Raw genomic sequence first — 13,112 nt, 5'->3', positions numbered from 1 at the left:
TTTTTTTTTTTTTTCTGAGAACCTATTTACATGATCCTATTTATATGAATAATGCCTAGGTAGGGAGTTTTATCAAATGTCAAACAAAAAGATTTATGACATTTGAACAGCCGGTATAACAATTTTGGTTTGTTGTTCACAAGTTTGATAGATTTTGAGAGGTCACAGATGTGAGTCGAGAGGTCACATACTTTGAGACAAAGGGGAAAAACATAGGATTTAGGTGGCAGTCATTTGTTGGGCAAAAGCCTTGTATATAGTACATTTTATGATTCTTTCTTATATAAAATCAAAATGTCCACATCATTTCCCCCTTTAGGTTCATTCGCTGAACTTATGTTACCCTGCCCTATCAAGGATATTGTACTCATACAAGAGACTTGGGGAGCCTACCCACACCACCTACTAGTTGGCAACACTGGCTTAGATTCAAATTGGTGTTTCATAAGCAAAGAAAGTAAAAAGGAATCCAGCACTGGCAACAAAAGTGACTTTTCAAGCTTTACTGTAGGTCTTAGGTGCCAGGGAAGACTATAGGCCTGGATCATGCAAAGTTCATCACAACTGTTTCGGTATTCACAGGAAACCCTCACAGAAGTACTTTTTCAACCTTCTGCCCTGGAAGAGTGGAGTAGCATCCTCATAGTTGAGATGATGGTGTATGACTTGACCAGTCTTGTTTCAGGACCTCCTGGAAATTTTAAGAGGATAATGTTTTCCTTATAGCAACTTAATATCGAGACTGGTTTGAGTAACAAACAATCTTCAGGTGTGGGTATAATAGGGTCAGGTATTCCTTAGCCACTTTGTAAGAATACAAAATCTACAAAACATCTTGCAGGATACTTCAGGGTAACACTGAATTCTTGCACTATAAAGATGATTCAGGATGAATAGAGATATACATTCTTTAAGAGTATTAATGTATTTAGGTAAAATTTCTGCTGTAATATATATATTCATATAATTGGTTTTTAACTTTTAAAGTTACCAAATACATACAGAAAGTAACATTTGTACTATTGCTAGATATCACACAGCTCAAATAAATTGTGTAGAATTTAGGACAGTCGTCTTTTAACTGACGCAATTCACCTTGTGAATTCTTCAGGGTTTTTTTTTTTTTTGGGACTTACTGGTTTACAAAATAATGCAAAATAATAATAATGAGAATACACATGAAAATATTGCATATTCATGTATTCTAACAATAATACGATGAATAGAAACAGTTAATGATATACAATAGTGAGTAGTGACTATGTTGGTATGTATACATATTAGTGCAAAGTGCTCAAGATTGGTTTTAGTTATTGTAGTGGTTCTTGAATAGAATAAGAAATGAAAAATGAAATTTGTTAGTTAATGGTCAAAAACGTATGTTACATGAGTTAAAAAACCATACTGGTTTAACATAAGGTTATATATATATATATAGGTAATGGATGACATAAAAATCCTAATCGAGAGATATTGAATGTGTAGTAGTGGCAGTTGTTTTGAACTTGTTTTAGAATCAGAGATAAGTAGTGGTAGTTATAGAAGTTGTTTTAAATTCTATATTAAAACAAAAAAGAAAAGTGATCTAAGATTTGGCTCTTAAAGAAAAAGTAAACCCAAAAACTACCCAAAACAAAGAATATACACTTACCTTCAATCCGGCCGAGCAGTCGATCCGTCCGGAGGTTTCTTCCATCAGATTCCGTGTCATCCGGGTATCCGTCTGCGGGCCGGCACGCTAGGTGCCGCCATCTTCTCTCTGTTCCGGGTTCTTCCAACGTCAACCGACGCAGGCGCGAGATCAGGTGACGTAGATGAGAAAAAAAACTTGATGATCTCACTGCGCATGCATGAGATCGACAATTTCTTTCCCTTTTGGCAAAAGCAGCATCCAAGAGCCTCCCGGGATGACGTAGGTATCCCGGGAGGCTGTGCTCTCCCATTCATTCTCGATCGCCTAGGGTGTTGCACTTAAAAAAAAAAAAAAAAAAGAAAAAAGGGGTTGTCTACCCTTTTATGTAAAGTAAAAATTCAGAGTTCAGGTACGCTTTAATTAGTTATTGATCTAACTTATTGTTTAAGAGGAGGTATCTAGTAAAGGCATACGCTTTTTTAGTTTTTACACTTGGCTTCAAACCCTGAGGTAATTTTCTGCAACTCTACAGTGGGTATCAGGTTTGATGTCTAACCTTTTTTTCTGGGGTTATAAGATTGTTTCCTTGCTTCTCAGCTACATCCACACCTAAGATAGGAGCAGAGACACAATAAACTCCAAGAGGTAAAGTGCCATTTTGAGTACAATTGAGGGCATACACCGAAAATGTTGTATCTACAAGTCATTTGATACCAGAACCTGCCTTAAATACTTGCGGTAGCTAGGAGGAAAATTATGAGCAACCATTAAACATTGCCCTGTTTAATTGCAGCACTTTTTTTCTTTTTATTTCCCTGACACAATAAAACATTTTTCCTTCTCCAACACCCATCACTGACTATCAAATAGGAATGTTCTGACTTTTCTCCAATTTAGGATGCAGGACAACAGTCTGACAAGTTAGTACCCAAATTAATAGCAGTATAGGCACAGTGTTTGGTCCTGGAGATGGGTATTAAAAAAAAAAAAAAAAAAACATGCAAGTTAGGTAACGACAAACAGCTGTCCTACATAAAAGAATGTGATCTTCAACCTAAGATCTTGTGACAATTCAGACTGTGTTTAAATGCATGACAATTCAAGATGAACCACTGTCCTGCTGTTTTATCAGCACAGCAATTAACCCTTTAAATTTACTTTTTATGGTTTTCTACAAAGAAACAGTAGCATCAATATGAACATGTAGATTTTCCAGTATATGATTTTTGTCTAATTGTGTCTTCATTCCATCACCTACATGTTAGGCCAGGCTTCCTGATTTGTTTCTTAACACTTCCAAATCTATAGTATTACATGTTCCCATTGCAATCCCACTGCTCCCCAAAGCTGTATCCAAGATATCTCTTTTTGTACCTCACTGTATCTCTAGCCATCCATTGAGCATATCAATTTGACAAATGCCACACGCTTCTTGTCCTAATTATCAACCCTAAAATCTTTCATTGCTATCCTCCAAGTTTACAATACAGAGTTTCTGATAATACCGTCTATTGTGAGGATAACTGTGGAACTATCAAGTTTGCAGCTTTAACTATGGATGTACTACATTTACCAGGATTCATTTTTGCAGGCTCTAAAACATTTTCCTCACTTGGTATTCGAGCAACAGTTACACATACCTTACCTCCTCCTTCCCAGGTATGCCATGGTTTTGAATCTGATAATGGATAACTTAAACCTGGGTAATGAATTTTCCAACTCAAACAGATTGACTTTATGAATGTCCAGCAACCTTCATCAGTACTCCCACAAAATGGCCATACAATAGGTCTATCTAAGTTTCGATCTAGGTCCAAATCATATCCATAGCCAATTAGGGGTCACATTCACACCTCTCATATCTTCATTCATTGGCGATACAGTCATTCACTCATTTACTCAGGGAAAATCCATACCATTACATAGAGCATTCCAAGGTCATGGACCAAGAAAATATAAAAATTGATTTACATACCAATGTGCCACTTCAAAGAAATATTTTCCCTTAATATAAGAGATGCAAGTGTCTCTCATGATGTGTACAATGAAACTATCTATGTACACTTCCCCTCTGAAGGTTTTTTTGAATACATTTCTTTCATCAGTTTTCACATTTTAACTAGCGTTTTTGCATACTTTTTCATATCAATTTTGTTTGATCTTTTAAACCATTCACCTTGTTGGGCTAGGCTTAAATTTAGTGGCAATATAACTTTCTTTCGAGCAGATAGGTATGTCTGTATATAATTTGTGTAGGCGGGACTCGGCAACCTGAGATGCTGTCCATGAGCTGATTGAGGACCGGCGTATATCTGCAAAGAAGATAGCCCAGATAATTGACATCTCACGGGAGCGTGTTGGGTTAGGTATCACCACTATCCTAGACCCACAAGCTTTCAACGAGGTGGGTGCCGAAATGTTTGAACAGTGATCAGAAGAAGGAATGGGTTGAAGCATCCAAAGCCGTTTTGGCCCATTTTGAAGCTGCACAGGACTTTTTGGCTAGGTTAGTGACTGAGGATGAAACCTGGCTCCCCATCTATGATCCTGAAACCAAGGAACAGTCAAAGGAATAGCGCCAGAGCGGGACCCCGCGGCTGAAGAGGTTCCGAACCCAGAAATCGGCCAAAAAGGTCATGGTGTCCGCTTTCAGGCATAAAGACAGTATTCTGTTGGTAGACTACCTACTTCAGGGCTCTAGTATCACCGGACAGTATTATGCTAACCTCCTGGACTAGTTGAAAAAGGCAATTAAGACAAAACACCGTGGAAAGTTGACCAAAGGGATCCTTTTTTTGCAGTACAATGCACCTGCACACACGTCCAATGTTGTGGCTGTCAAAATAAACACCCTGGGTTTCCAATTGATCCACTATCCCCCCTACTCACCTGACCTGGCCCCATCGGACTATTATCTGTTTCCGAAGTTGAAGAAACACCTGAAAGGGTGTTGAGGACATTTCTGACTTCAAAGATGCTGCTGAGAGATGGTTTGCGGCCCAACCAAAAGACTTTTATTTGAGTCTTGAAAAGCTGAAACTACGCTGTACCAAGTGCATAAGTCTCAGGGGGGAATATGTTGAATAAATGTGTTATTTCATAACTCTGGCTCTCCTCTTTCTGGGAAAAGCCAGGAACTAATCAGCACCCCCTCGTACCCTGTATGTTGTTTTGTTTCCCCACATTATTAGTAACATAAATAATATACCAAGATGCAATATTTTCTCCATTAGGATCCTCAGAATACTTCCTGAGGATATGTATCTTGTTTCTATCTTGCCAAAAAAATGAATCCATCACATTCACAAAGTATACACTAATGGGTGAATCAGTCGCTGTACCATTACTCATGGACATCTTTTTTAAAGTGATAACTATTACCATTCCAGGAAAGATTCCTTGAATAGGATACACCTCTACTTTTGGGTCTTGACTTCCTTCACACTTTGGGATTTTCTCATTTGGCAGATAAGTCATAAACAAGACAATCCCAGTTTTTGGCTAGAAAGCCTCCAGTTAAAATCTCAGTTTGCCCATCTATGTGAATCCACATTCAATAAGCTGCAGCAATTGCCCCTATATGTGCTCAGCATGTCACTGTAAGCTGCTCCTCTGCCAGCCGCCTTTCCACACTTAAAGTGTACCTAAGTTAAACATTTTTACTTTACATAAAAGGGTAAACAATGCTTCTAAATAAAGTAAAAATGTTTTTTTTTTTTTTTAAAGGGTGCAGCAGCGCTACGGCGATCAAGACTTGGGAGAATAAGAGTGCAGAGCCTCCTACGATATCTACGCCATGCATCCCTTGAGGCTCTGGCTGCTCCTTCTGCGCATGCCCTAATCTTGCATGCACAGAAGGGGCATCTTTTCCACCAAGGGGAAAGAGATGCCGATGTCACGCATGTGCAGTGAGATGGGCTCCCTTTTTTTCTTATCCCCTTCACAGCAGCTACATCACCCGATCTCGCACCCATGCAATGCGAGATCAGGTGAAGGAACAAGAAAACTGGAAGAGAAGACAGAAGATGGCAGCGCCTGGTGCTTCCTCTGCGCGGGGACAAAGAGGAATCCCAGGTTGACATGGGACTGGATCACAAGAAGGACCAGCGCCATCGAGGAATCTGCGGGATTAAAGGTAAGTGTCATTTTTTGTTTTTAGTGTACTTCCCCTTTTACCCACTGACCTCCTCTCCTGGTACATTTGCCGACACCAATGCTTCCACATGCTGCACTTCCACCCACAGCTGTTCATTGTTGAGTGATTCCAACTTTTACCCTTATGTATTATTTAAAAAACATGCGCCAATACTACAAACAATGATGTTTAATTTTTTGAAGATCTAAGACAATGTCAGAATGTGACATAGCTAATCTAATGTGCTCACCATTTAGCAAGGAACATTTTAAGGCTATTGTTTAAAGTATATGTTAACTAACAGTATGACTTGCCTTTTTAGTTTTTCATAAGTACTTGTTTTCACTTTCTTTATATCCTTTGTGGCATCTCAGTGCTGATGTATAACAATCACATTTTATATTGCTAATACTCACCTACCACTTTATTAGGTACTCCTGTTTATTTTCTTATTGATGCAAATATCTATCAACCAATCACATGGCAGCATCCTACTACATGGGTCTGGTGTACCACATCCCTTTAAACCTATACAATTGATACCAAAAACACATGGGACTTTAACCCCCCTGGCGGTATTCCAAGGTGTGGCTTGGGGTGAATTTTATATATGAAAAGCGGTAACCCCGAGCCACACTCAGGGTAGCAAGAAAAAATCCTACCTGTGCCCCACGAACCAGCGGCATCCTCAGCGATTCCCGGACAGCTTCTGCATTGCATCCTCAATGTGATGTGTGAAGCGTCAGTTCTCTGGGGAGGCATGGCCTAGCTGGAAATTTAAAAGCAGATTACATTGTATTCTACTTTTAAATCATCGATCACAGTAAAATATATTAAATAATAAATGCAAAAGTACATCTATTAATGGATCCAACAGCTTTGTCCAGTGCCATGTCTTACAGTTTGTCCACTATCAGCCCTGACCTTTGCTTGAACTTTTCCTGACCTTTTCCTTATTTCCTCATTTGAACACTTGTCTCTGACCTTGAACTTCCTGATTTCTTACTGGAAACTTGACCACATCCATGGCATACAAAAGGCATCTCGCCAGCTCAAAAGCTGTTTTTGAGCAATTAGAAAGCAGCGATAGTGTATTGGAGTCACTTGTGGAACCGAGCGATAGTGATTCACCAGGAAACTTGTCATCAGACAGGGACAGCGAAAGTGAACACAGTGACGAATCTGAGTTTGAGATCAGAAATATGCGCACTTGGTGCTCTATTTGACCTTGGTGCAGCTCAGGGAGTGCCCCCAAAAATCCTATTTACTGGAGCACCTTGTGTAAAAACTGATGCTGAACGCAACAACCCCTTGGCATACCTGCAATTGTTTCTGACCGATGAGGTTATTGAAAAAATAGTTTCTGAGATAAACAAGTATGCTGCACAACAATTAGCTACTCCACACCTGAGGTTTGCAAAAGGCAGAAAGTGGGTACCAGTGACCAAAGGTGTGACATTTGGCTATTTCTGGCCTTAGTAATTCTTCAGGGAGTGCTGGGAAAACCCCTGCAGAAAGTGGTGTTGTCTACCAATAAAATACTTGCCACTCCATTCTATGCCACAGTCATGTCAGAGTACAGATTTACCCTGATCATGAGATACATACACTTTGCCAACAATGAAGAATTTGATGAAACTACTCATCCTTTACCAAAACTTAAGAATATTTGGGAAGTATGTCAAATGATTCTTAAAAATTTCCAGAAAGAGACATCAGCATAGATGAAAGTCTAATGGTCTTCAAGGGGAGGCTCAGCTGGGTGCAATACATTGCATCAAAGAAAGCACAATTTGGAGTGAAATCCTACATGCTTTGCGATTCGTCAACTGGCTGCATTCTTCCCCTGAACTTGAATTTCTTCTGCAACACAAAACAGATGCGTATGGAACCCTTGGGGCTAACCAGCGCAACATTCTATCAGTGTTTGCAAAAAGGAAGCTGAAGATGGTGTGACAAGAAAGATGTGTGCCTAATGAGTAAAGTCCATAATGCCTCCACTGTTATGGTACGCATACGTCGGACAGAGAGGTAAACAGAAATCCCCACTTGTTCTGCCATGGGGGTCACGTATCTACCCTGGCAGATAGCTTCTGTGGAGAGTAGCTAATACTGAAGGAATATACAAATAGATTCAGATACTGAATATGGAAGGCACAACAATATAATAATTATCACATTGTAATGAGCATAAACAAAAATACATTGGAGGTAATATAAGAATAATATCATAGAGAAATGTATAGATTGCAGCATGTACACCATTACCAGAATATAGCTTTATATAATAGACAAATGATAAAAACAAACAATACATACATCAATAATAAACATTTTAGTATGTAAATCAATCAATGTAAACATAATATAAAAAATGATTACAAAAAATATTTTAATATGACTTTTAAGGTAAAAACACTTATTGTGCTACTTTATTAGGTTCCACATAAGTTTTTTTTTTTTAAAAACACAATAAAGAAAAAAACAATATATTAATTGTATGATTATATTTTACATATACAAACACTTTGTCAATTCCATGTCTAGCATGTGCAACATTAGTGTCCTTGACGCGTTTCACCCAAAGGCTTCTTCAGAAGGACATAACATGGTATCTGTATCAGTTTCCTTTTTCAACTCTCAAAAAATAGACATCTTCTAAATGTGACTTTCAAACAATTGTTACACTTTTATTGTGTTTTTTTTTTTTTTTTTTAATATTTGGAACCTAATAAACTAGCACAAGATATAATATTGTGATTATTTTTTTTTTGGTGAGCACCTTAAAAGTCCCATGAAAATATTTTTTGTAAGCACCTAGTGATATTGGGGATGTGGTGCAAGTTCCCAGATAGAAATATTTTTTTCTTGCTAATAATTAAAAAAAAATCTTGATGTGTGGTAAATAAACTATAATAGCCTAAATGTGTTCTAACCTCCTAGTATAGAAACATATCCCTAGTGAGACGTCATATTGTACATCAAAAGTCTCTAGATCTTTAATTCATACTAGGTTTATTAGTTTTTGACTATTGTGAATAAGTTGCTATGCCAGAGTTATATTCGGTTTGATGATTTGAATTTCTCTCTTGCAGTTCAATCGTAGACATCACTGTAGGCGATGTGGTAGGGTGGTATGCAGTTCATGCTCTATGAAGAAGATGGTAGTGGAAGGATGCAGAGAAAACCCAGCTCGTGTCTGTGATCAGTGTCACAGTTATTGCTCTACAAAGTAAGACTAATCAAAATTACTGCAGTATACTAAAAGATAGGCCTATAATGAAGCTTAATTATAGAAAATTGCATGAAACATATTTATATCAAATTAATCTCTCAGATGTCATACTGTGATTAACTTTCAAATTTGATCATGCAGATTTCCTTTGTGGTAGGTTATGCAATGCCATTTGGATTTGGCTGTGCTCTTTGTGGCTGGAGTATCCATTACTTCCAACTCTTTTCATTTACTGCTCATGAAGTTTATTGGATTCTGCAAGTGTAGTGCAAAAAATGTCAGAAGGGAAATGATTTATTGATATTTGTGTGCTAATCATTTAGTTTTAATTTTTGCAATGTTAAACAATGTTGCCAGTAAACATTGCCATGTTTTTTTTTAGTGATCCACTGACAAAGGAGGACTTGGAGCCCATTAAAGGTATTTAGGATTGTTTACATTTAACATTTTTTTTTATCAGGGAACTCTGGGTGAGTCGTTCAGGAGTATTCTCCCCCAGAGTTCCCAAAGTCTGAACACTGTAAATTGTATGGATGAATACACAGAAATGTGAACTGCAGCCTTAAGCTACAACCATCAACTGTCACATGGTTGTCGCCCAAAACAAATCGTCATGCTTGTCATGTGTACCGCGGACCTCTAATGTTGTTAATCAATCTACCTTCTTGGATTGAACAACCGATCAAGAAAGACGGTTGCTAACCCACGCCCCCCCAAATAAAACATCCCCCTACGATTGGTGCCATCAGATGTTCCCTCTCTTTTCCTGGACCTCCTTCAGACATGACCTGAGAAGGATAAGCTTCTCACACTACCTTTCAGTAAAGGTAGTGTAATGATCTTGAGGTGAATATTCAGGAAGAGAGTTCTCTATATGGAACATTTATATATTTATACAGGGTGATCATATTCGTCCTTAAACGTCTCTTCTTAAGGAGGAATAGATTCAGTTCAGCTAATCTCCCCTCATAGCTGAGCTCCTCTATTCCTTTTATTAGTTTAATTGCCCTTCTCTGCACTCTCTCCAATTCCACAATATCCTTTTTGTGAACTATTGCCCAAAACTGGAATGCATAACCAATGTTTTGTACAGGGGCAGGATTATGTCTTGATCTCTGCAATCTGTTCCTCTTTTAATACAACAAAGTATTTTGCTAGCTTAGACCAGGCAGAGTATGAACCATTATTCACTACTGGATATACTCTTCAAGCCAGTTCTCCATCCATTTACTTATGATTTTTTTAAACCTATTGACCCTAACTTGCATATTTACTGTCTGTGGGGTTAAAATGCCTTAGCAAAGTCAAAGTACACAGTATCAACTTCTCCACTTTCTATCTGTTTAATTTCTTCCTCATAAAAAGATAGTAAAATTGTTTGTCAACTTCAGTCTTTCTTGTATCCCTGCTGTCACCTATATTATTATTTTCTAGCAGAAACTCCTTGATTTGGTTCTTTATCAAATTCTCTAGGACCTTTCCAGCTATGGAAGGTAAACTTACTGGCCTGTAGTTACTTGGTAATGACTTTGATCCCTTTTTGAAGCAAGGAACCTCAATTGGCCTTACGACAATCTATTGGTATCATGCCAGTGAATAAAGAATCTCTAAAAATTAGAAACAATGGCCCTAATTTATCAATAGAATGCGCGTACGCTCTGGTCAGCAAGCTCTATTATCGCAAGTCGGGCCAGAGTCTTAGTGAACTCGCCTACCGGTTTCCTGCAAAAATGAGCAAAGATCTTGAATACGCCATTTAAGGAGATTAATTTTCAGGTTCGCGATTCAGGAGCAGATGTTGAACCCAATGGTGAGGTGATAGCAACTGATTAGTGCACACCTCCGCCCTTTTCTGTGCGCATCTCCATTCCACTTTACAGGTCGGTTTGAATCTTTATTGCTTGATGTTTTTTTTGTGTAAGTGCTACTTTTGTTGTTACAGTGTTACATTCTACTTAATCACAAACTTGTGTGAACAAACATTTGTGACCTGAATAAAATTTCATATTTTAGTAAAGGATTATAGGCAAACATGTTATAATACATGTATTAAGGAACATTTAGTGATTTCACTTGTGTGTGTATGTCAAAATAAATTTAAATGTATAGAAATACATTTGAGTTTTCATTAGTACTATTTTAACTGGACTGGTTTGTGGGGGGGTTGATTAAATAGGTTTGCTTGGATGGTATGCATTGATGTGATTTTTTTGTAATCCTCATGATTGTTAGTTTCATCTGTTGATGCAATGTTTTTGTGCCCGGTTTGTAATGCCAGTTTCTGTTGTTTAGCAATTCTTCAGCAATGTTTTGTAATTTTTTCCACAAGTATTGAGTACAAATGTCTGCATGGTTTCCACTCCAAAGTGCTACTTGACCCCCTCGTTGCCTTTGTCACATATTGGTATTTGAATGTATTATGTACATAGTCCTTTTCTGAATAAATTGTCATGGTTTTTTTCCTTTTTTTTAATAGTCTGACATTTGCACTCATGTTGATTTGCCGCCACACAACTCCTTTGTTCATTTGTAGTAGTGGTATAGGTTTATTGTCATTGTGCTGTGCTGCCTGATCTTAGCACTATGGTTGAGAGAAGGGAAGAAATGGGAAAATACGTCCTGTTACAGTATGGAGTAAAATAAAAGTTTAAATATGAAGGGGAGAAATATTTCTAGGAGAAGGCAGGTTATAGTCAAACCAGGGTTGCCAGATAGCCAAAAACTTATTGTGAGAATCGTTAATATTAGCTGTAATTTTTTAGTGCCATGCATTCGGTTTTTGATTTCCATAAAATTTAAGACAGAAATCTTCCACGCACATGCAATAGTCTGCTTGATAGCCATAAAAATATGAGAGATAAGGGTAGAAAATTTTTTATCAACATTAGGCAAAGGAACATGAATTCAAGCGTGACGAGGATCTTGAGGTAAGGTAATTCCCAGTACAGTATAAATCATATGTTATGTTACTCTTATCCATAATCTAGAAACTTTAGGACAAAGCCACCATAAATGACCCATAGTACCTTTCACATTACATCCCCTAAAGCAGATTGGTATCAATGAAGGGAATGCATGCGTTATTCTAGCGGGAATGAGGTACCATCTCATTAGGACCTTATAAGAATTTTCCAAAGCTATTACATTTCTAGAACATTTGGATATAGCTAGCCATAAATTTAAAGTATCATCTTCTGAAAAAAACGATAGAAAGTTTTTTGTTCCATGCCGACAGGTAAGGTAAAGGTTTATTAAACCATGTATTGATGATGGATGCATACAAAAAAGAAATGGTCCCCGCCATAACAGGTTGATCTCTACATATGCGTTCAAATGTACAAACAGTTAAAGAGGGCCGCGAGCTACCAATCAGACTCTAGGAAAAGGCCAGATTTGCAAAAAATAAAAAAGGTTCTTGGTTAGGATTATCATATTTCTCTTTTAAATAAGTGAAAGAATGTACCCCTGAGCTGGAAATCATGGATCCTACAGTAGTAGGATTTTGCTGGATCCACCATGCAAAATCAGATTCGTTATTGAGACCCGGTTTGAAAAGAGAGTTGTCAAATAGATCCAGTAAAGGACAATAACCACTAATAAGTTTGGCCCACACTTGTAAAATATGGAACAGGAATGGACTCATAGGCCCTGATTCATCAATGAAATGTGCGTACGTCGCACGTCCAGCGAGCCGGTTTCCTGCGGTCAGGAGCCGAGTGCTAGTACACGCGCCTTTACTTGTCAGCCGAATTCCTGCCTTGATAATGAGCAATAGGGGTCGCGAATCTGCCAATTAAGGCAATTAGATTTCAGCTGCGCGATTAAGGAGGATCTGTTAAGCTAATGGTGAGAGCAATTAATTAGCGCACACCTGCTCTCTGTTCTGTGCGAATATACAGTCCATTACAGGTCAATTAGAATCTGTAATACTTCATCTTCTTTTGGGTAAGTGTTACATTTTTAGGTTACATTGTACTCATTACCAAAATTAATTATTTATTGTTACATTTGTTGCACTTTTCAGTTTCACTTGTGTATATATGTCAAAATACATTTAAATACATATAAATACATATGTATTTTGATTATTATAATTTAACTGGACTGGT

At 37.8% G+C, this 13,112-nt stretch overlaps 1 protein-coding gene across 10 annotated transcripts in view; it reads left to right on the top strand.

Annotated features, from left to right (window-relative positions):
• The window catches only part of ZFYVE26 (zinc finger FYVE-type containing 26), a 387,669-nt gene that overhangs the window by 227,054 nt on the left and 147,503 nt on the right, over positions 1–13,112 (top strand). For all 10 annotated transcript variants that reach the window (XR_011922929.1, XR_011922930.1, XM_072427512.1 and 7 more), the window contains 2 exons: positions 8,864–9,000; positions 9,386–9,423. Coding sequence is in view for 8 of the 10 variants with exons in the window: in XM_072427512.1 (XP_072283613.1) it covers positions 8,864–9,000; positions 9,386–9,423 (175 nt within the window). In the remaining 2 variants the exon portion in view is untranslated. The remainder of the gene's footprint in view (positions 1–8,863; positions 9,001–9,385; positions 9,424–13,112) is intronic.

Source organism: Pyxicephalus adspersus, chromosome 12, assembly GCF_032062135.1.
Source record: "Pyxicephalus adspersus chromosome 12, UCB_Pads_2.0, whole genome shotgun sequence".
Classification (NCBI taxonomy): domain Eukaryota; kingdom Metazoa; phylum Chordata; class Amphibia; order Anura; family Pyxicephalidae; genus Pyxicephalus; species Pyxicephalus adspersus.
The sequence above is the reverse complement of the archived record's forward strand: the minus strand, read 5'-3'. Positions and strand labels throughout refer to the sequence as shown.